Below are 20,521 nucleotides of genomic sequence, written 5' to 3' on the forward strand. Positions count from 1 at the left end.
ATACGTGACCCGGTCGGACCGCGCAGGAGCAGCCGCGCGTCGACCGGTTGACGTTCGATGGGGCCCCCTCCAATGCCGTAGCTGTACTTAAACAGGACAAACCCAGCGACAAAGCTCGTCCGTTGATAAGAGCGTGCGATTCAGACCCCCGGGAAGCGCGTCGGTGTCCGACAGCTTGCTCCATTTATCGGCACAAACTGTAACAACGGCGCCGACTCCAAGTTCCGTTCAAATTTGTTTTAAAAAATTCTTTTTGGCAGAATTTCCACGTCAGCAGATCAAGCACCATGCATGCTTTTATTTTTCTTTTTCCCTCGCAAGTTTTTTCTTTTTTAAATTTAACAAATTCAGATCTCATTCCCCTTAATTAAAAAAAATCTCATCTCCTACGATGGATCCTCGTACGTTCTTAGTCTCTAACATGGGAAATTACGTGCTCTAAGGATACGACAATGATGTGAGCTATACAATACTACTGCTCATTATGCATGGTTTCAATTAGAATCGAGATAAGCTAATGGTTATGAATAATAAAGTCATGCACCGATTCGGTAAAAAATTATTAGTAATGATACATGATTTTTTCCTTAATTGGATTGTTGTATTATTAATCCTACGGTTCCTTATATATATAATAATAATAATAAATTGCAGTTGCTAATAAAACTATATATATATATACAATAAAATTATTATGCCTAATTCACCAAAAAAATTCTTATGCCTAAAATTGACATACAAATATGTCAAAGTAAGTGTAGTTTTAGTTACTGGTAGAAATAAAGCTCGACTTATTTGAGTATTATTAATTTCTCGATGGAGTGCATATATGTCAAGCATACATTTGGTATATTCATAACAACTATGTTGAAGAATTTGAAATCGGATTCTGATTCATTTGGTGTTTACCCTTTTTTTTTCTCCTAATAATAAACAAACTAAAATGGGAAATTACGTTATAACTATATCAGCACAAATATATGTAATTGTAATAATTAATTAAGAATAATAATTACATAAAAAAGGAGCCAAATTGCCACGTCAGTCCACCGTTCCTACAAAAGGTTTCCAAGGACCATAAGGTCCATATAAATACCTCGTCGTCTCTCTTTGCAACGTTTTCCTCCAAGCTCTCTCTCTCCCTCTCTCTCTCTCTCTCTGCGCTGCTGAAGGGAGCCCTAGAAGGAGCAGCAGCTGCCACCGAACTCGTCTCTACCTCTCCATCGGAGGGCCGATTCTTCGTCAATCGGTTCTGATTTCCAACGAAATCGAGAGAGATTTGGACTTCGAAGTCCCAGTTCTAGGAAGAATTATCACCCGATTGAGATTCTTTCATCTTTGTCCTTTGTTCTGGTAATAATCCGATATCTGTCGGCCCAGCTTCCAGTCTGCTCGGATCCGGATCTGGCCGGTCCCTTAGTCTTGGCCGTGTTCGGTCGCGTGAATCGGTTTCTCGGGCGATTCCGTCGATTCTGTGTTGTACCCGGTTTAGGCGATGCTCTTCCCTTCCCCTTCTTTACTTATGTCCAGGGCATGTCGTGGGTCGTTCTTTGAGCTTCCTCTGTCTAGCTGTAGCATGTGTGGACGGCGGTGTACCTTCTGTCTGCCTAGTGGATGCTCGGGACTGACCTAGTTTCCGGTGTATGTTACGCTTCTTTTGATTGAATTCGAAAATTGAAGTCTTGGCTCGTTTATACTAAGCCTCTTGTGAAGTACTAAGCTGTATCAGGTCACCTTGTGGCAACAAGGGATGAAATTCCTTTTAAGATTTGTGTTGATTTTCGGGATTCTGTCGTTTTCATTTGGCTAAGAGAGATTGACCCTTCTTCTTTTTCAGTAATTGTTTTGCTGATTGAGGCATAGAAGGATAGGCATTGTTCTTAGTGCTTGAAAGCTTCCCTTTTGTTCACTTATGTAGATTATGTAGACATATAGATTATGTGGAGGAATATTGGTTCTCATTCCATTATTCTGATAAGGAGAAATGAACTTAGTGTAAGTATTTGGTTGTTTGATACAATTGGTTGTTCCTGGTATTGCTTCAACAAATACGAGTTGCATCACCTTTCTCACTCCCTGAACTTCTTGGGAGATTGCTGCTGAAATGGTCCATGGCACTTTGTTTAGTTGGCATTCATATCCTCACTATAGTGTCTTTGGAGTGTCAGTTTTGCTTAATTTTCAGTATCATGTCTTGTGTACCACAATGTCTGGCATGTATATAACTGTTGATTTTTCATGTTTGATTTGGTCATTTGTGTGAGTGGCTTACCTTTATGGTTGTACCCTTTTCTGCCTTAGAGTTCTAGTTTCAAGTTCTAACTAGTTATGTTACTTTGGATCTGCCGCAGTTGGCGTATTTTGGGCTTGTTAAAAGTCCAACTTAGAGAGTCTGTGGGCATATCACTGACGTTGGAAAGATGCCGAAGGACAGAAGAGAGCGATCTGTATCTTCTGATAGGTGCAGGGCATCTCCTTTCCGTTGCAGCTCCAGTAGAACAAAACATCCATCCTCAAAAGTTCCTTCTGAAACTGAGGCAAATATCAAAGAATGGGAAGAAGCCAGGTGCCCTGTGTGCATTGAACACCCTCACAATGCCGTTCTCCTCATATGTACTTCTCACGATAAAGGCTGCCGTCCTTATATGTGTGATACAAGCTATCGACATTCCAACTGTCTTGACCAGTTCCGCAAATCATTTGCAGTGAGCACACCGACAACACCAACAACCCCAACAACTCCAATACAGGAGCAGAGTCTTCTTGTTAATGAAAGTTCATCGCCTGAAATACCCCAAGAAGAAGAACCTCTACTTGGAAATGAAACCTTGCCACTGCAAGAGCTAAGTCCACCTCCAAATGCTAATCTGTCTGGGGATATTTCACAGCGGGAACATAGTCCACCTGCAAATATGAGCTCACCCACTGAGTCGACCGTTACTGAACTGCACGAAGAGCATGCAGATGGACATGTTACGACACCTTCCGAGAATCCAGCTGATCCAAAGCTCCTATGCCCGCTCTGCCGAGGGCAGATCAAAGACTGGATTGTTGTGGACGCAGCTCGCCGCTATATGAACGCGAAATCGAGAAGCTGTGCATGTGCGACTTGTGAATTTTCCGGGACCTATATGGACCTAAGAAAGCATGCTAGGCTCGAGCATCCTACTGTTCGGCCAACTGAGGCTGACCCAGAAAGACAGCGTAGTTGGAGGAGATTGGAACGACAGAGGGACCTTGGGGACCTTCTCAGTACCCTCCAGTCCTCCTTTGAGGAGGAAAGAGGTGAAGACAGCCTGTTGCCCATGGATGAAAGGGGTTGGCTGACTGTTTTTTTTCTCATACGAGTATTTAGGCCCGAGTCAAGCTCAAGGAATAGCAGCTGGTCCGGTACCTCTAGAGCAAGAGCTCAACTGAGTTTTAGGAGGAGGTCAACTAGATTATGGGGTGAGAGCTATGATGGGGAGACGATTTCTTTCTCCACAGAGGACGATAACGAGTCATCAGGTGATGAAGTGGGTCCCTGGAGGCGGCTTCGGCGTACCAGACGAAGGACAACTCCGGATGACCAGCCCTGACAGCAGGTTCCTTTGGAAGTCGTATCCAAGCCGATGCGGGTCCTTCCAATCGGTATAAGATGCCCCCATTGCTTCTCATGATTTGATATTGTTGCTATTTGGCCAAAATAGAAACAAGTGTAGTAAAATTTACTTCTGGTGCTTCGTTTTTCAGGGTGAATGAAAGAGGAGGTTAATCCAGCTCCTCGGTTTTTCTGCTTTACATGTCCCGTTCTATGCAGTACGGGACGACCAATCCTTTCTGCTTCCAGTTACTCGGATGTTGGCAAAGAGGGTTGGAACAATTTGTAAAATTTCTTGGAAATCTTAAAACGAATTAATGTACATTTGTTTGGATGCTATTGAACTCCTTGTTTGTTTGCGATAGATAAAATTGTCTCCGAATGTGATGCTGAATTGGCCTTCGCGATTGGGTGAGCTTCGGTGGCTGCTACTGCCCCCGGAGTCTCATCAACTGGCGAGGGCTATTGTCATTAGATGAATACATGAGAAATAAATGTAGATTTCTGAAATGCTATGTTTTGCTGGAGGAAATACAATCTTCACTGATTTGAAGTGTCCCGCTTATTCGATGGGAGGAGAATTTAAGCAGGGCTCAAATTGTGCAGGGGTTCGGGTCTGATTTCAATGTCACGTCTGTGATGGAGTTCCATTTGAGAACGTGCGGAAACCCGACTTTCTACAATCCTATGGTTTTCGCTTCTGCAACCCTGTAATATTCGATGAATCAATCGCGCTTTGAGTGACAAATAACTTCATCCCCGGTTGAGTCTCTATTCGTACTTCTCAACAATTTATACTACTTTAGGCTAGATTTCATCACGAGAGCCTGTTATCAACTACTATCTTCCCGTGCTTACCCTACGAAAGAAAATTCGGGAAAAATGAACACTTTTTGGTGACTGTGGTAGAAGATGGACCACTAAGTACAATGCGCGCGAATCCTCATAGCGCGGGAGAGAACATGATCCATTGCGTGTGAGTATGTACGAGTTCCCGTGTTAGAACATGATCCATGAACTGCAAACACGTCCAAATTCCTGCTATACGGGAAACGGAAAACAGGCGGAGGGAACTATTTGTTTATGACGACAATGATCCCGCCCGACAATCATTGCCACCTTCTCGTCTCATTTAGGACCGGACCTCAACTGCCTCAACTCAGCTACATTTCTGGTTCACTAAGATCACGGGAAGATGGGAAAAGGAAAGATGAAGAATAAAAACCCCTCAAAAAAAAAAAATTAAAAAAAGAAAAGAGAGAGAAAAAAGAATCCCTTTTTCTTTTGCTTCCCTTTCGATTTGAACCTTAAGCCGTCTCCTCCTCCGCCGGGGCGTCTCCTCATCCCCCGAATGAGCGCATAACAACCCAATCGCGGAACCCGAAAGGGGAAATTTTTAGGTTCTGTGCTGAAGAAATGGGGGCAGATGGGGGGGCGCTGGTGGTGCTCAACGTCTACGATCTCACCGACATCAACAACTACACCTATTGGTTCGGTTTTGGGATCTTCCATTCGGGCATTGAAGGTCAAAGAAGAAAGTTTCCTCTTTTTCTTTTTTTTTCCCTTGTCCCTCCATTATTAACCTCGAATCTTTGTCTTCCCGAGCTTCTTGGTGTGCTCTGAGCTTATTTGGGCTAACCTTGTGATCCGGGCATGCGTTATTTATGCTGTTGCAGCTGCATCAATGTCTCGATTTTTGCTGCAAATACTGAAATCAGAGCACCTTTTCAGCTGCTCCTTAAGAACGATTTTTATGGTCCTTCATAGAGTATGAAAGCAGCTGCTCTTTAGTTCGAGTTTGGTTCTAAGAAAACTGTACCATACGTATGGTGCTCCTAATTTGAGATGAAATTGTGGAAGTTAACGTTTTTTATGCAATTTTGATCCACTTGATCAGCACCTATGTTTCTCTGAATGAAGCGTGTGCACCTTCGTTGGATCAGCACATGTTCTTCGTACATTGATGAGACTATACTAGAATAGGTCGAAATATGTTAGGGAATTCTTATTCTTCTTTCTTTTCACCTAATTAGTCGAAGGCGCTCAGATACTGTCCGGATATACATAATGTGTTGGTTAAGGACCTCAAGTGTGGTATTTTAAGCTTTAGGCAGAGTCACTTGGGGAGTTTTGGATAAAAGTTGAGATTTGTTTGGTAAAAATGCAAAAACGCAAACTAATCCTTGATAAATGCTAAAGACCATGGGTACTCAAATTTTTATGTACTTATTTTTTTTTTCTTTCAGTTGATAATCAGTCTATCAGACTTTAGGATTCTTCTCTGTATCTCTGAAAATTCATAGAGGTCCAATAAGTCTGTGATCTGAAACTTTATCACACAGTTCATGACAAGGAATACGGCTTTGGAGCTCACGAGTTCCCAGCAAGTGGGGTGTTTGAAGTGGAGCCGAGGAGCTGCCCAGGTTTTATATACAGATGCTCCATTTCATTGGGCCGTGTAAACATGCCTTCAACCGTGTTTCGGACATTTATTGAGAACATGGCTTCTGAATACCATGGAGATACATATCATCTCATCTCGAAGAACTGCAACCACTTTACTGATGATCTCTCTCGAAGATTGACTGGAAGGGGAATCCCGGGGTGGGTGAACAGGCTCGCAGGGATAGGTAACTTCTTTGAAATCTCTGCCACTGGGTGAATTTTAAAGTTCCACAGAATGCTTTCATTTAACCGTTTTCTTACGTTATCTTATAAGTGGACGCATTTATATTCTTTGCATTCTTTTGCAAGTTGCTTCTCTATTAGATATGTTTGTAAACTACTCATATTCAATGACCATCATACATGCATAGATGCATGAATTCTATATTGAACAGCCGTATCATCTTCTACTGGTAAGGGCTCGATGAATTGTTTCAGTTCATTACGAGTCTAAGAACATATCTGTAAGTTTGAATCTTGAAATAACAAGACCACAGAATCACTTTTCTTGTTCAGAATGTGTTCTAACCTGTTTCAATGATATTGAGGACTAAACCATTCACTGATATTCTCGAGATTTATGCGAATGTAATGAGTATTGGCAATCAGTATGGGAACTTACACTTCTGATTTCCTTTAGGTGCTGTATGCAGCTGTCTTCTTCCCGAAAGTCTTCAAGTAACAAGTGTTAAACCGTCACTGGAGTATCATGATAATTCAGGCAAGGCTTGTAACTCCCAATGAATCTTTACTTCTATAGCGTGATATTTTGCTTGCGAATATTGGTCCTGATGCTCATTTTGCATGCAGAGGAAGACGGGTTGGAATCCTTGTCTACCACCACTCCTCAGGAATCGACTGAAATAGACGATGCTGATCCCGAGCAGCACCTTCTATCATCTCCAACCACAAGTTCAGAAGTATCTTTCGTTAAAGAGCCGAGAGTTTGAAGCTTTAGCTTGAAAGGGACACCAAAGTTGCCCTCCGAGGATGTGTCTGTTGTAACGTTTGTTTTATGTTGTTTTCAGGGGGGAAATGCAAGACCTCTCTAATTTGTTCATTGTGACATTTATTGTATTTTAACCTTCAACCCCACCCTCCCCTTTTTTTCATTTTCTTTTGGCTTTTCCGTTCTTCCTCTTTGTTGGGTTTGAATTGACAATGTGTTCTCTGGCATTGATTATGAGGGAAACTCTTACATGTTATGTGACACGGGATCATCACAATCCGTCTGTCCGTGGCACTAATTTCAGGTTTTCCGTCTTCAAATTTTTAATGGTTGGTAGAAGTTACTTTATAACATAGAAAAAATCTTACAATCGAGGTCGGACTGTGTACGGGGACAATTCCTTTGTTACTCATGTCTCCCCAAGCCAACGGTCCCAGATGCCTTGCGGGTGTGGTGCAACTCCGGAGTTGGGGGGGGACTCCCGTAAAATATAGTGAGTCGACTGACTGTTTGTAGGCCCACTTCGAAAAACCGTGGGCATATTTCTGCGCAAATCAGTTACCCTGCGGCCTAACGTTCCTCGGTCGTTTTGCAACCTCGGACATATCAAATTCCGGCTGCCCCTGTCGTGCTGTCCATCCCCCTTGCACTGCAGCCTTCCCGGGATTCATATTCTGCCACGGTTCTTGGTTTTTTGTTCCTTTCAGTTTCGAGGTATCGAATCTCTTATCCTATTTGTTCATATGCAACTCAAAGGACGCGCTTTATCTGACGGATACTCTGACTCAGTATAGTTCCTCGTTGGGTTTTCATCTCAACTGTTCAGAGCGGATAGCTCGCCAAGTGTTCGATGTAATGTTTCTACAGTGCCTATAGTTTACCCACCAATGTCAACATGCTCCAAGTCAAAAAAGGTTTTTTTTTTTTTTAAATTTCCCAAGTTCTCGGTGTTTGTCGAATTCCTAACTGTTGCTTTCTTTTTAGTCATGAAAAAACAAAATAAAAAAAAAAGTTTTTTTTTCTCTTCTTGTGCTGTGTAAGGATAAATTTTGCTGTCAAAGGTTCGGGGATCCTCATACTTAATGGATTTGTACTTCATATTAGAAGCCGAGTGGATTCTGTCTTGTCTCAAATTCCCATTGACTATGTTTATGTGAATTTGATTATCTCTAAAAGTAAGTAGATGGTTCGAAGGACTGCGAGTTCTTTTGTCATCGGATTACTGAACAATAGTCCATCCATCCTCTATTTGATTATGTAAGTGAGCTTGAACCTGAAAACATGGGAGAGTGACCACTTTTTGAAGCCACTGATTTGTTTTGAGTTCAAAGAGTGAGCTGCATCAAGTGAACAGCTTCGAGTCTCAGCAAATATTAGTTGCTGAAATTACTTTTTTGTGTTTTCTCTGGTGTCTTGATCACATTTTAACCTTATATTCATTTCCTGGTAGGAGTTTATTGTGCAGGTATCATAGCTCTAAGATTGCAAGATCCGATATCGGCTCCTTCCTCTAGGCTATGGGGCCAAGATGGAAAGGGAAGGGCTGCGAAGCGAAAGCCCTCTCTGATCCCATGTCAGCAATAGTCTCTCGGCTCCAGTCATCCCTGGTTGACTCTAATGCTCGCGGCCTGCTATCTGGATCAAATGTGATCCTTGCAGTTGATTTGGAACAGAGCGACTTACTGAATTCCGCGTGTTTCGGTCGACCTATGCTGACGGCAGATAAAGAAAAGAACTGGTGTCAGCTGGGCATGGAAGAGGCCTTCTACCTCTGCTATTTCCTAAAGTGCCTCGAGATTTTTTGTCGAGATGATTGCCCTGAAGCTGTTCAAGACTTGTGGCAATACATGATAAATAGGAAGAGTACATTCCCTGAATCTTACAGGGCATACTCGCATCTTCGGGCCAAAAATTGGGTTGTGAGGTTGGGATCTCAGTATGGCGTTGATTTTGTTGCATATCGTCACCATCCATCCCTCGTCCACTCTGAGTATGCCATTCTGGTCCTCAAGGAAGGAGATGATGGATCAAGCCGGTTAAGGGTCTGGTCTGATCTTCATTGTTCTGTTCGACTCAGTGGAAGTGTAGCTAAGGGTCTCCTAGCACTTTACATTGATAAATCTGGTCATGGTGAAGCCTCTCCTTCATGTTTGAACGGATATCACGTGGAAGAAAGGATCTTAGCGCGATGGAATCCAGAACAATGCCGTGAAGATCAAACGATCCCAGAGAGTGGAACTAAGCCGTGAAGATTACTGGAAGCCTTCCTGATGTAGGACGATATTAACATGGATGAGCATGATTCTTGACTTGGGCTTTAGGTGTTCATTAGTCTTTTTTCGACTTTGACATGTTGTAACAGACCATGGATGTAAAGACAGCAGATGCATTGGCAATGTTTAGTTCATGTTCGACTTTGCGATCGCGTTTGATGATTAATCAAGAGATAATCCTGCTTTAAGCTTCTAGCTAAAAACAAGTTTCCCCGTTATTCCAGTTTCACTGAAGTAAAGGACCCGAAGCAAAGCTTTCATTGTCCTATTCCCTATTTTCCAGTCAACCAGAAATATGAAAAGCATTTTCCTGTTGACACGTGGCAAGATATTATTGCTCCCTGAAAATCTAAACACTGAGGGAGCGTTTGATTGGAGTATTGATAGATTTCATGGAACGTGAGAAAGTTTAATTATGAAAATTTTTTATGAATTAAAATTTGAAACGCGAGGTTGTTGTGTTTAGTAAATTATATTGAATTACGAGAAATGTGAGTGATAATATAGTAATTTATTTTTATAAGATGATTGTGGGTACTAATTTCCGTTATAATATAATAATTTCATCTGTTTTGAAATCAAAATTTTTACGAATTACAACAGTAAAGTTCTAATTTAAGCAAATGAATCTAATGATTAACTTTTATATATTTTCACAAATAAATATCGTAAAATATTAGGGGCGATCGGTTCCGGGTACCCTGTATTTTTCATAATACCCGGACCCTACCTTGTTGAATCATGGAACCGGAACTTACCCGAAACCTGTATTATACCACAGGTTCCAGGTACCCTATTAGAACCTGTAAATATTTTCTCTCAATAAATAAAATCGAAAATGTTACATACATAATCAGTAATCACGCCAAATAGAATATCAACAAAATTTAGATTAATCCACAACAATGAAATAATAATATGTCTCATCAATCCATCGACAAAATTGAACATCCATAATACGATCTCACATAACAAAGTGTCTCTGTTCTGACTCATTAGAGAGAAGATAGTAACTTTACTTTTTTTTTAATAAATAACCGGTTCCGAGTACCTGTAGGCAGGAATCGAAACTGAAACCGATTTTTACAGGTTCCTAATTTTAATACCCGGAACCTACTCTATTTTCAATATGAGCTACCCGAACTTATCCGTTAAGGTAGATTCCAATTAATTCGGGTTATACCCGATATCCGTACACACCTCTATAAAATATTATGTTTTATAATATAAAGTTCGAACTTTACAATGAAACAGACGGCCGGAGGCTCTATATAGACGATTTAAACCCTTCGCCAGTAAAACGGCGCTGCCCTAAAAGCCTAAAACTCCCCTCCTCTTCTTTCCCTCCTTGCCTCCGCACAGTAAGTAAAATGGGCTCCCGCGACCGAGCCGGCGCCGCCGGCATGAACGGCGGAGCTCCGGCAGCGGTGGACAAGGGCGTGGACTTCGCAAACTACTTCTGCACGTACGCCTACCTTTACCACCAGAAGGAAATGCTCTCGGACCGAGTTCGCATGGACGCTTACTACGACGCCATCTTTAAGAACAAGCACCACTTCATCGGAAAGGTGCGCTGAGCAAACTTTTCGCACCCAGTTTTCTTTCTGTTATCGGTAGCTTCGGCTTGTAATTCAGCCTGAGCTAATGGAAGCTCTTCTGGGTATCACTAATGGAGGCCGCGAAGTAACAAGCTGCTAATTTCGCTCTACGTTGATAAAGTGGTTCTTTTAGCTGGTAAAATGAAGATTGAGATTCTGTTCATTGGTCATCAAACAATTTTGATACAGCAGCTGGAAATGATGCCTGTTAATATAAAAAAAAATGGTAGTGGAAGGATGATGAAAGCGTGAGTTTTTTTGCCTTACATTTGGGATTAGATAGAGAAATGGTATGAAGAATCCTTTTTTTTTTTTATAGTTATGATGGTTGAATACGTTGATGCTTTGCTTGCTTGAAGCTTTTCTAACTAAAGCAGTGCTGTGATTCGATGTTTGTTTGGGAAGACGGTGTTGGATGTAGGAACTGGAAGCGGCATTCTTGCAATTTGGTCAGCACAAGCTGGAGCAAGGAAGGTGTATGCAGTCGAAGCAACAAAGATGTCAGAGCATGCCCGTTCTCTTGTAAAAGCCAATAACCTTCAAGAAGTTGTGGAGGTGATTGAGGGTTCTATTGAGGATATCACTCTTCCTGAGAAAGGTTTGATTCATTACCTTTTATACCCACCCCACTCCTGAATTTCTAATACGTATGTGGTGTTCTCATTTTTGGACTCACCGTATACTCTTGATTGATGGGCAGTTGATGTTATTATTTCTGAGTGGATGGGATATTTTCTTCTACGTGAGTCCATGTTTGATTCAGTGATATGTGCACGTGACCGTTGGCTGAAGCCTACTGGAGTCATGTAAGTTTTTCATATTACTATGAGAATACATTTATCTATATATGTTTTTGGTTGGTTAGTCTTCTTGCCTGCGAATGGGTTTCTCTCTAATGTCTTCTTCCCCTTCTGTAATGGCATTATATTTGACCTGTTTATCATGAAGATAGCATTCTTTGATTTAAATTTCTGGAACTTGTTCTGACATTGCTAAACATTGTCTTGGAGAAATGTCAGAACCTTTGGTGGATGTGGATTAAAACACTTTTAAGAGAGAAAAAACATTGCCCTTATTTGTGGTGGCGAGACTTGTTTGGGTACCTAATAATCTATTCTTGTGTTTCGTAAAAATTTAGAAAATTTTGAATCATCAAGAAAATATAAGAACAAAGCAAATCTTTATTTAGCCTTTGATTAGTTTGTTTGGTTTCGAGTGATTTGGTGCAACTACTTTGTTGGTTTGCTGCTGGACTTCTAAGTTGACCCAAGAGAATTTGGTTTTACAGGTATCCTAGTCATGCACGTATGTGGTTGGCACCTATAAGGTCTAGATTAGGAGAGCAAAAGATGAATGATTATGAAGCATCTATGGAGGACTGGTATTGTTTCTTGAACGATACCGGGACTCACTATGGCGTTGATATGAGTGTTCTATCAAAGCCCTTTTCTGAAGAGCAGGAAAGGTACTATCTCCAGGTGAGTGCAAGGATCTGGCCTTCTAAATCTGTCTTTTGGAGTCTGCTTCTTCGACTCAGAAAGAAAATATTTGGAGCATATTTATTCCAAATTTAAAATACATAAAATGAGTGTCCCCCAGTCTTATTAGGAGCACAGACACACCCTAGCATCTTATGATAGATAGAGAAAGGTATGAGATTGTTAAGATCTTGATTGCAGGTATCCGTTTGTCTAATTAACTATTGCTAGTCTGACTAGTTTTTGAGGAACTTCATATATCCCTTGCTTGCACTGAAAATCCTTTTGGTGTTATGTTTTTGAATATTTCTTGTTAAACATAATGATTGGCTAAATTTTCTCATGTAATGATCTTGATTATGTGACACCTAATAGGCATTATGGATTTTGATTGATATAAACACGTATATCCGTCATTATCTTTGCTGGTATCATTCTATGATAAGAATTAGTGTGTGCATCTAGTGGTTTTTAGAGTCATTTGTTTGGGTGACTTTCTTTTCCGTGCACATGTTTTTAGTCAGTCTGCTTATTGCTTATTAGTTATTATCTAGTGTCTGCCTAAAGTAAGCTATGATTTTTGCAGACAGCACTGTGGAACAACCTTCATCCACATCAAGTTATAGGGAGTGCCGCCATCGTGAAGGAAATAGATTGTTTGACTGCCACAGTCGATGACATTTTGGAAGTCAGGTCTAATATTTCCTCTTCGATAAATGTATGCGGCACAAGACTCAACGGCTTTGGTGGATGGTTTGATGTCCATTTTCGAGTAAGCTGATACTCTGTAGTCCCTGTTTGAACAGAGAACTGAGAATCACATAATAAACACGTAATTTTTTTGTTGAATTTAGATATTTTAGATGATATAAAATGATAAATTAGTAGTGAGAAAACGAAATAGTCAAAATGGACAAGAATGTGCTTAATAGGACTGTCAAATACAATAAATGTTATTTGAATTTTGCCTATCGTTATCTAATTAAGATTAGGATTATAATTATTCATAAACGTGTAATTGATGAACGGATCAAAATAATATGTTACTGTTTTGGAGTGCAGGGAAGAAGGGAAGATCCGGCTCATGCGGAGATCGAGTTGACGACTGCTCCCAGTGTTGATGGTGGCACTCACTGGGGACAACAGGTTTATCTCTGCAAAACAAAGAGAATCCATAGTTGTTTATTATCTATCCTAGAAAGGGTCGTTTTCTCAAAACTTATCAAACTTGTTGGCGGCATGTGTATTCTAAAATTTATGGCGTGGATGACTAACAGGACAGGAGGAAGGCCATTTGTACTGTCAGACGAAGAAAATATTCTTTGCTGCCTCAGCATGGTTCTCACTGATGAGTGCCTCATCATTTTTCAGGTGTTCCTTTTGCATCCTCAGATTAGCGTCGATGAAGGAGACAATATAAATGTTTCATTTTCAATGACTCGCTCAAAGGAGAATCATCGGTTGATGGAGATGGACCTGGATTGCGAAATCTGCCAACCTTTGGGCAAACAGCTTCAGGCGTTCAGGAAAAAGTTCTACATCGATTGACCCATGCAAGTACAAGGTAAACTTCTCTTAAATTGCCTGCTCGAACCTCATCCCCTCCTTTTTCCAGTCCTCCATTTATTTACTATTCTCCTTCAAATTTGATCACTTGCCCACGATTTCCGCTCCCACCCATCCCCTAAGTATCTCTCCACAAGCTCAAATCAATTTAATTTATCTTTTCCTCGTTTTGGATTGTTCACATTCGCAGGGTCACCACATTGGTATGTACAATTTGGGGATGCAGTCTTCAAACTCTTGTTTTCGTCTACCTTTGAGGGCTCAGAGGACTACCAACAGACAGCAGGTTGTAAGAGTTTATGCTGTCAACATCCTCGAAGCATTTTCTGCGACACAGATAGTTTGGAATTTCAATGGAAGTGTTATCTTTTGGGGAAAAAACCATTGGTCACCTTGTTGTAAACGTCAAAAATGAGATCATAACGATCGGTTTTGTGGGAATCCACATTAAGCGACTTCATACCTTACATATTTTGGTTCATAGGACTTACTTAAGTTCGAGAACTTAAGAAACACGTAAACCTTCGAAGAGATTTATTTCTTAAGCCGGAAGGACAGTGATTAAGGTTGACTATAGTATAGTGCATGTTATTACTGTGTGGGATCAAGAGCAAAAGTAGACTTACAAGTGGGTTTGTTGTTTTACAAGAATCATGAGGTAGGATGCATTTATCATCAATATGTTTCACATAAACTTTCAGCGGAATTCGAACTCCAAACTATGGGGAGATAAACAGCTCGATACTATCTTATCAAACCACGTTTTCATAACGATCCGGGAAACTGCTCGGAAAATCCAAAAGCAAGTTCGAGTCGGGTCCTCAGTACAGTAGAAAGGCAACTCTAGTGTAAATCGTCAGTTGTATCTAAAAAAAAAAAAAAAAAAAAAGGAAGAACAGAGAGAAAGAAGAAAAGGTTGAAGGGAAAGGGAAAATAAAAAAAATAAAAAAAGAACCGAAAGCTAAATATTGGAGTGTGAAAGTAGAAGTGTTGCCAATGATATAAAGTGGGGGCCTAGCTAAGCCCATAGGCCCATCAATCAAATGTATAGCGGCCCGACAAGGTACCATTAATCAGGGGGCGCGGCACGGCAGGGATAACCTTAGCTTAGGCTTCCTTCCACCCTCCACTGTTTGGCTTTGCCTTAAAATATAATCACATCAATATATATATATATATATATATATATATAACACGTATATTATATTATTTATATATATTAGCAACCATGGGACCACTTGCGTTTAATTATATATATATATACACAAAATACGTATGTAGCAAATACTTACTCCATGTACGTTCATGAGACAATGATATATAGACAGGAATCAATTAATTAATGTAGTGCTTGCTTCCAACCATAAACTAAGGAGAACTTAAAAAAGACAGTATATGTATATATTATATATATATATATATATATAACTTTCTTGCAGCTTTATCTATAAGATACTGATCGAGGCTTCTACTTGATACCATTGCACATCTTGATTTAATTTCAATATATCATCGGATTGTTAGGCTACATGCATGGGGGCGGACAAGTATATACATACACATGCATATATGCGTATGAAAAAGAATGTGGTTTAATCCATTCACACAAAAGAATGTCTAGACACTATATTATATACCAATTATTAAGTTATGTGCACCGATGATCGAGAAAAGAGTAGTTTATGTGATGCATTGTAATTAGTGAATCTTCTTTTTTCTTGTGTGCCTATATAAATTAAACAAAACATTAATATATTAGAACAAGTTCATTGGAGGATTTTAAAAAATAAACTTTTTTTTTTCAAGATAAATGGGTGCAATATATCATAGCCCAACACTCATAAAAATGGGGGAAATATACATATATATATATATACACCACGAGAAAATAATACAACTAATTGATTTGATGTGCTTAAAAGGCAACTTTGGCTCTTCTGAATTCTAAACAAAAACTTAGGGAGAGTGTCTTTATCACCTACAAGTGTACACATTCACGATCCCTTTATGTGGCATATAAAGATTATAAGTATATTATAATAACCGAAATTAGAAGCAATCATTAATTAAATTGAATTATTAGCTTACTACTCGTGAAGCCCGTGCCTTGCACCGAATAAAAGGTGATCTTTTCTTTGCTAATTTTATTATATAATATATTCGTTAAGAATTGTTGAAAATAGTAACTTACAATTGCACACCGAGCTAAATAGTAATACACATTGATTAACAATATACTATTAGATATACAATATTAATGGTAATTTAATTTCATAAATAAGATTAAGGAAAAATTATATAAAAAAGAGAATTTAATTTAAGTATTGAAAAATCCAATATTGTCAAGATTATGCACAAAAATTTAAAAATTACAATCACGGAAAGATATTTTTTGTCTTTAATATTACCACACTTCATATGGTGTTAAATATTGTCGTATGTTAAGACACATAAAATCGAAGAGCTCAAAATTTTTATAAAAGTTTATCTATGAAAAAAAGCAGAAAGTTGAAGAACTTATCTTTAGAAGTATAATTATAGGCATAATAAAATAAATCACATGCATGCGTGCAAAAAAAAATGAAAAAAATTTATAAGATGAGATCGAGTGAATGTAAGTTTTACTGCTTAAAGGATGTAAAAAGTATGTGTCCTACCATTGGACATTATTTAGTGTTTCATACTAGAATATATCATATAATAAATATATCAAGAGAGGGTATAGCGCAGTGTCGCACCTCTCGCCTAGTGATCAAGAGGTCACGGGTTTAATATCTAGTGGGACTACTCGTGCCATTTCATTAGATATTTATGATTTTTATTTCAATGTACTAGGTTCATGAGTTTTTCTTGTAATCGAAATATAATATATATATATATAATATTTTTTAAAAAAAATAGGGGAGCAGATTTCCAGTTTTCCATGGCATAATTTTTTTTTATAAAAAAATAGAATTAATTGTCAAATGATTTTTCTTTTCTTTTCTTGGGAAAATACGACAAGAATAATTGAAGTGAGAGATGTCTTTGAAAACCCTAGAAAATGGAGCTTCTTCGCAAATCTCTAGGTTTTTCTTAAATAATTTCTTCTCCATATACCACCCTTTTCGTCATAATAACTAAAAACCCTTACTTTCTGTTTGTTTGTTAGGCAAAGAAGCAATAGCCATGGATTGATAAGAGAAATGGGCGAGTGGCGAGTGATGAAATTATAGTTTGTCCAAGTTTGATTTCAAACATTTTCAAATTTAGTTATAAGGAAGGCTGATGGATCTAATACAATTAATCAATTTTTATACTTTAGTTATACTAATTCAGTTGTTTATAATAAGATAATTTGATCAATATATAATGGGGAAGGGGGAAGTCTATATATGATTTGGCTACTAGCATGAAAACCCTAGCCAAAGCACCATCAACTCGAACAATAATATGCTCTTATAGTGGGACAATTCACCGAAACACAAACATGTCTTCCATCATAATCCTATAGAAACCATAAAATTATCGAAGGCCAAATATAACATGTTGTGTGGTTCTTAATTGCAAACCTGAATATGATCCAATAAAATTTAACTGCATGTCCTATATATATATGTGTGTGTGTGTGTGTATATATATATAGATATAGATCTCTTTTCTCAACATTTGTCGTCATACCTTTCCAACCTTGTTTATGCTCTCACAAAATGCAGTTAATCAATCCTACTACAAGTATATATGTGTATTAATCCATACAATATATAACAATAGAAAGCCAAATAGGCGCGCACACACACATATAGTGATATGTCGATTATATATGTCTCTCAAGTCTCAACTTGCACCTCATGTGGGCCTGAAGATGATTGGTGCGCCAAACTGTGGATACAACATCATTAGAACCGTAGGCGCATGTTGATAAGAAGGGGCCAGCTGGAATGAGAACTTTTGCAGCATCAGTGCAAGTGTGAGCTTTGCTTGCAGGAGGACTAGGTTTTGGCCTATGCATGTCCGGACCCCTAGCCCGAATGGGATGAGTGCCCCAGGCCGGCTCCGCGGCCCTGCAGAGTCCGTCGAGAACCGGGCTGGGTTGAACTCTGTCGCATCGCTCCCCCATAAGACCTGGTCATGATGGACGGCCAAGATCGGGATCAGGAGCTCAGTTCCGCGCGGGATCTTGTAGCCACCAAGATTGACACTGCATCTAGCCCTTCTGATCATCGCTATTGCTGGCGGGTACAACCTCAGTGATTCGTTCAGGATCATGCTCAACTGCAACAAATTAGTAGGCCAAACAATACCAAATTAATTAAGAACTGATACTTCTTAATGGTTTTGCAAAAGATATGCCACGGGAAACATGAATAAGAGCTGATCAGTAAGATTTTCAGATCACATACTCTTATATTGTCATGATATAAAGGTTTAAATCTGAAGCATGTCATAATGTACATATAAAATCTTAAATTTTATTTTTTGATCAATTATAATATCATTTCTCCTTCAATCTTAAAGTTAAATCGTTATAAATAATTTGATTTTATTCCGAGTGGGAATTAATATTAGCCAATAGGTCGATAATTGTCTCATAAATATGGGACCGTTATATAGGTTCTATAAAGTACACGAACATAAACAAAACAAAGGTGGTCGTTCAGATTTCCCGGAAAAGATACAGAAAAAAGGGAGACAACAAAAGAAAGAAAACGTATTTATCAATTCATGTAATTAATTAATTAATTAAGGACTTTATGGATGTTTGTCTTTTGTATGTTTATAATTAACTTACCCTCTTCAGCCTCACTATGTCGTCCTTGGAGGGCATGCAGTCACGTGCCCCGCACACAGTCAGCACCTCCTCACGTGCCAGCTGCTGCCACTCTGGATGCATAGCCAGCAGGACGGTCGTCCACGTCAGCAGGTTCGAAGTCGTTTGCTTCCCAGCGAAGAAGAAGGTCTTGCATTCCTCCATGACATCCTGTTCGGTCATGCTACCGGAGCATAATCCTCGGTCAATCATTAACCCAAGCAAGTCCTTTGGACATCTGTCGTCGTTGCTGTCACTGTTATTACTGTCGCTATTATTGTTTTCGGTGGCGTATCGTGAGGGTTTGTCGGCGGGGTCGTAGTTGATGCTCTTGCTCACGTTATGTTCTCTGCAGCGGCGGTGGACGAGCCTTGTCAGGGATCTCTTGACTTCGCGATAGAGTTTCCAAGATTGCACATTTCTCTTAATGGGCAAATATCTAAAAGATGTTATGACACAGTAGAGCTGATTACGATCATCATACTCATTAATTAATTCACAAGCAGCGATCGTAAATGTAATGCTCATATCGGCATGACGACACGACACTATTAATGGAACATGGGCGAGCTCAACGTCTATCGATAGTACTGTACCTATAACCAGGGATGAAGACTTTCTTGAAAGCCTGAGCAGCAAGATCTGCTTGTTGAGCTTGGAGCTGAAAGATGGCCTTTCCCTCTTCATAGAAGCTGGATCCGAACACAACTCTGCTGATTACATCTTCCATTAGGGTTTCAAACCACTCAGAAACCTCAATTTCGACTCCAATTACATCTTCCCATGATTTTGACTTTTCCTCCCATTTGGTCAACATGTTGACCACACTCTTTGACAACACTGGCAACAGCAGCTATTTCCAAAGGGAGAAATCGTTTAATGAGGATAAAATTAAGTTTGACTTTCTAGGAATTTCCGATTTTCCATATAACATATGAGCTTACTTTGAGATTTTCCATTAGGAATGTGGGAGCCACAGTTCTTCTGTGTTGAGCCCATTTATCTCCCTTGAGGCTGAGGAGTCCATCGCCTTCGAGCTCCTTCACGAGCGGGTGCGGCTCGATCTTTTCGTAGAACTCCGCTTTTGAGATGAGAACTTCTCGAATGAGGTCCGGGTCCGAGACCGTGAGACGGGCTGTGGGCCCAAACCATACCAGAAATGTTGCACCTGCGCGTGCATGCATCATTAACATGCCATAAAATACAAGAACTCATAAAATTGCAGATGAGTACTATTATAAGCCGAAAACATGAAAATCATTTGTTTACAATACGAAGAATTCTCTATATATTTGTTTCGACAAAACATAAGATATCAAGAATGTGGAAATTTTTGAAACGCGCCCGACACTGATTTTTTGAGCTTGATATCGATCATCCATTACAAAAATGCCAGTTGTTTTGTTCCTGAGGACTAGAAAACCGGAAAAAGGAGAATACCATAGATCTTCTTCCAGTGGTGGTAGAAGGAGAGGACCCTGGGGAGGATGTTGTGAGGGGAGGAGGGAGGCAGGATGGGCTGAGAGGAAGCCTTCACCATCATCCTCTCGATCTCCTTGGCGTTGCCGATGAAGAACCGGTAAGCGGGCCCTCTGATCCCTTGCCTCGAGAAGTGCCTCACTGTCCTTCTGGGCTTCCACCAAAGCCTCACCACGATCACCGATACAATGATCACCACCAGACTCAGAGACACTGCTGAGATCGAGAGCCAGGGATGCCGCTGATGACGATGATGATCCGCCATGTCGGAGGAGAGAGGCTTCTTCCTCTTCTTCTTGGCTTCCCTTTAATTTCTCTTTGTGCTGTCTTCACTCTTCAGGGTGAGAAGCAAGGGTCGCCCAAT

General features: G+C 39.9%; 5 protein-coding genes across 11 annotated transcripts; 4 read left to right on the forward strand and 1 right to left on the reverse strand.

Annotated features, from left to right (window-relative positions):
• The first annotated feature begins 1,108 nt into the window (after positions 1–1,108).
• On the forward strand, positions 1,109–4,133 carry LOC116201970. 3 transcript variants are annotated; one of them, XM_031533461.1, is made up of 4 exons: positions 1,109–1,641; positions 2,352–2,613; positions 2,707–3,630; positions 3,733–4,133. In XM_031533461.1, exons 2-3 carry the CDS (start codon positions 2,421–2,423, stop codon positions 3,576–3,578), a joined length of 1,065 nt encoding a protein of 354 aa, XP_031389321.1. In that variant the 5' UTR covers positions 1,109–1,641; positions 2,352–2,420; the 3' UTR covers positions 3,579–3,630; positions 3,733–4,133. The 3 variants fall into 3 exon arrangements, with proteins under 3 accessions (XP_031389321.1, XP_031389319.1, XP_031389320.1); XM_031533459.1 differs by having other exon boundaries at positions 1,110–1,641; positions 2,352–3,630; XM_031533460.1 differs by having other exon boundaries at positions 1,110–1,353; positions 2,352–3,630.
• A 625-nt stretch (positions 4,134–4,758) lies between these two features.
• Positions 4,759–7,235, forward strand: LOC116201972 (deSI-like protein At4g17486). 2 transcript variants are annotated; one of them, XM_031533467.1, is made up of 4 exons: positions 4,759–5,114; positions 5,923–6,210; positions 6,666–6,746; positions 6,836–7,235. In XM_031533467.1, the coding sequence occupies exons 1-4, from the start codon at positions 4,997–4,999 to the stop codon at positions 6,973–6,975; spliced, it is 627 nt and encodes a 208-aa protein (XP_031389327.1). In that variant the 5' UTR covers positions 4,759–4,996; the 3' UTR covers positions 6,976–7,235. The 2 variants fall into 2 exon arrangements, with proteins under 2 accessions (XP_031389327.1, XP_031389328.1); XM_031533468.1 differs by having other exon boundaries at positions 4,772–5,105; positions 6,836–7,208.
• Positions 7,236–7,352: 117 nt separating this feature from the next.
• LOC116201971 (tRNA-splicing endonuclease subunit Sen2-1-like) lies at positions 7,353–9,396 on the forward strand. Of its 4 annotated transcripts, none has more exons than XM_031533463.1 (3): positions 7,354–7,688; positions 7,769–7,888; positions 8,425–9,396. In XM_031533463.1, exon 3 carries the CDS (start codon positions 8,492–8,494, stop codon positions 9,221–9,223), a length of 732 nt encoding a protein of 243 aa, XP_031389323.1. In that variant the 5' UTR covers positions 7,354–7,688; positions 7,769–7,888; positions 8,425–8,491; the 3' UTR covers positions 9,224–9,396. The 4 variants fall into 4 exon arrangements, with proteins under 4 accessions (XP_031389325.1, XP_031389323.1, XP_031389324.1 ...); XM_031533464.1 differs by having other exon boundaries at positions 7,801–7,888; XM_031533465.1 differs by lacking the exon at positions 7,769–7,888 and having other exon boundaries at positions 7,353–7,688; positions 8,440–9,396.
• A 1,132-nt stretch (positions 9,397–10,528) lies between these two features.
• On the forward strand, positions 10,529–14,514 carry LOC116201973 (protein arginine N-methyltransferase PRMT10). Its single transcript, XM_031533469.1, has 8 exons — positions 10,529–10,815; positions 11,251–11,443; positions 11,546–11,651; positions 12,134–12,323; positions 12,910–13,095; positions 13,386–13,469; positions 13,695–13,887; positions 14,080–14,514. The coding sequence occupies exons 1-7, from the start codon at positions 10,618–10,620 to the stop codon at positions 13,869–13,871; spliced, it is 1,134 nt and encodes a 377-aa protein (XP_031389329.1). The 5' UTR covers positions 10,529–10,617; the 3' UTR covers positions 13,872–13,887; positions 14,080–14,514.
• A 2,915-nt stretch (positions 14,515–17,429) lies between these two features.
• Positions 17,430–20,521, reverse strand: LOC116201974 (cytochrome P450 734A1-like). The gene is made up of 5 exons (XM_031533470.1): positions 20,119–20,521; positions 19,623–19,846; positions 19,275–19,531; positions 18,661–19,117; positions 17,430–18,143 (listed from the first exon to the last, which is right to left on the reverse strand). The coding sequence occupies exons 1-5, from the start codon at positions 20,420–20,422 to the stop codon at positions 17,718–17,720; spliced, it is 1,668 nt and encodes a 555-aa protein (XP_031389330.1). The 5' UTR covers positions 20,423–20,521; the 3' UTR covers positions 17,430–17,717.

Source organism: Punica granatum, chromosome 3 (assembly GCF_007655135.1).
Source record: "Punica granatum isolate Tunisia-2019 chromosome 3, ASM765513v2, whole genome shotgun sequence".
Taxonomy (NCBI): Eukaryota; Viridiplantae; Streptophyta; class Magnoliopsida; order Myrtales; family Lythraceae; genus Punica; species Punica granatum.

What these genes read in the sequence shown, in the direction of transcription:
- LOC116201970 (XM_031533459.1), top strand. Translation starts at nt 2,421, where the DNA reads ATGCCGAAGGACAGAAGAGAGCGATCTGTATCTTCTGATAGGTGCAGG.
- LOC116201972 (XM_031533467.1), top strand. Translation starts at nt 4,997, where the DNA reads ATGGGGGCAGATGGGGGGGCGCTGGTGGTGCTCAACGTCTACGATCTC. An exon ending in GAACAGGCTCGCAGGGATAG is followed by an intron (nt 6,211 to 6,665) that starts GTAACTTCTTTG and finishes GATTTCCTTTAG; the next exon opens with GTGCTGTATGCAGCTGTCTT. An exon ending in GGAGTATCATGATAATTCAG is followed by an intron (nt 6,747 to 6,835) that starts GCAAGGCTTGTA and finishes TTTTGCATGCAG; the next exon opens with AGGAAGACGGGTTGGAATCC.
- LOC116201971 (XM_031533465.1), top strand. Translation starts at nt 8,492, where the DNA reads ATGGGGCCAAGATGGAAAGGGAAGGGCTGCGAAGCGAAAGCCCTCTCT.
- LOC116201973 (XM_031533469.1), top strand. Translation starts at nt 10,618, where the DNA reads ATGGGCTCCCGCGACCGAGCCGGCGCCGCCGGCATGAACGGCGGAGCT. An exon ending in TATCACTCTTCCTGAGAAAG is followed by an intron (nt 11,444 to 11,545) that starts GTTTGATTCATT and finishes ATTGATGGGCAG; the next exon opens with TTGATGTTATTATTTCTGAG. An exon ending in AGGAAAGGTACTATCTCCAG is followed by an intron (nt 12,324 to 12,909) that starts GTGAGTGCAAGG and finishes TGATTTTTGCAG; the next exon opens with ACAGCACTGTGGAACAACCT.
- LOC116201974 (XM_031533470.1), bottom strand. Translation starts at nt 20,422, where the DNA reads ATGGCGGATCATCATCGTCATCAGCGGCATCCCTGGCTCTCGATCTCA. An exon ending in TCCTAATGGAAAATCTCAAA is followed by an intron (nt 19,532 to 19,622) that starts GTAAGCTCATAT and finishes CTTTGGAAATAG; the next exon opens with CTGCTGTTGCCAGTGTTGTC. An exon ending in ACATAGTGAGGCTGAAGAGG is followed by an intron (nt 18,144 to 18,660) that starts GTAAGTTAATTA and finishes AATTTGTTGCAG; the next exon opens with TTGAGCATGATCCTGAACGA.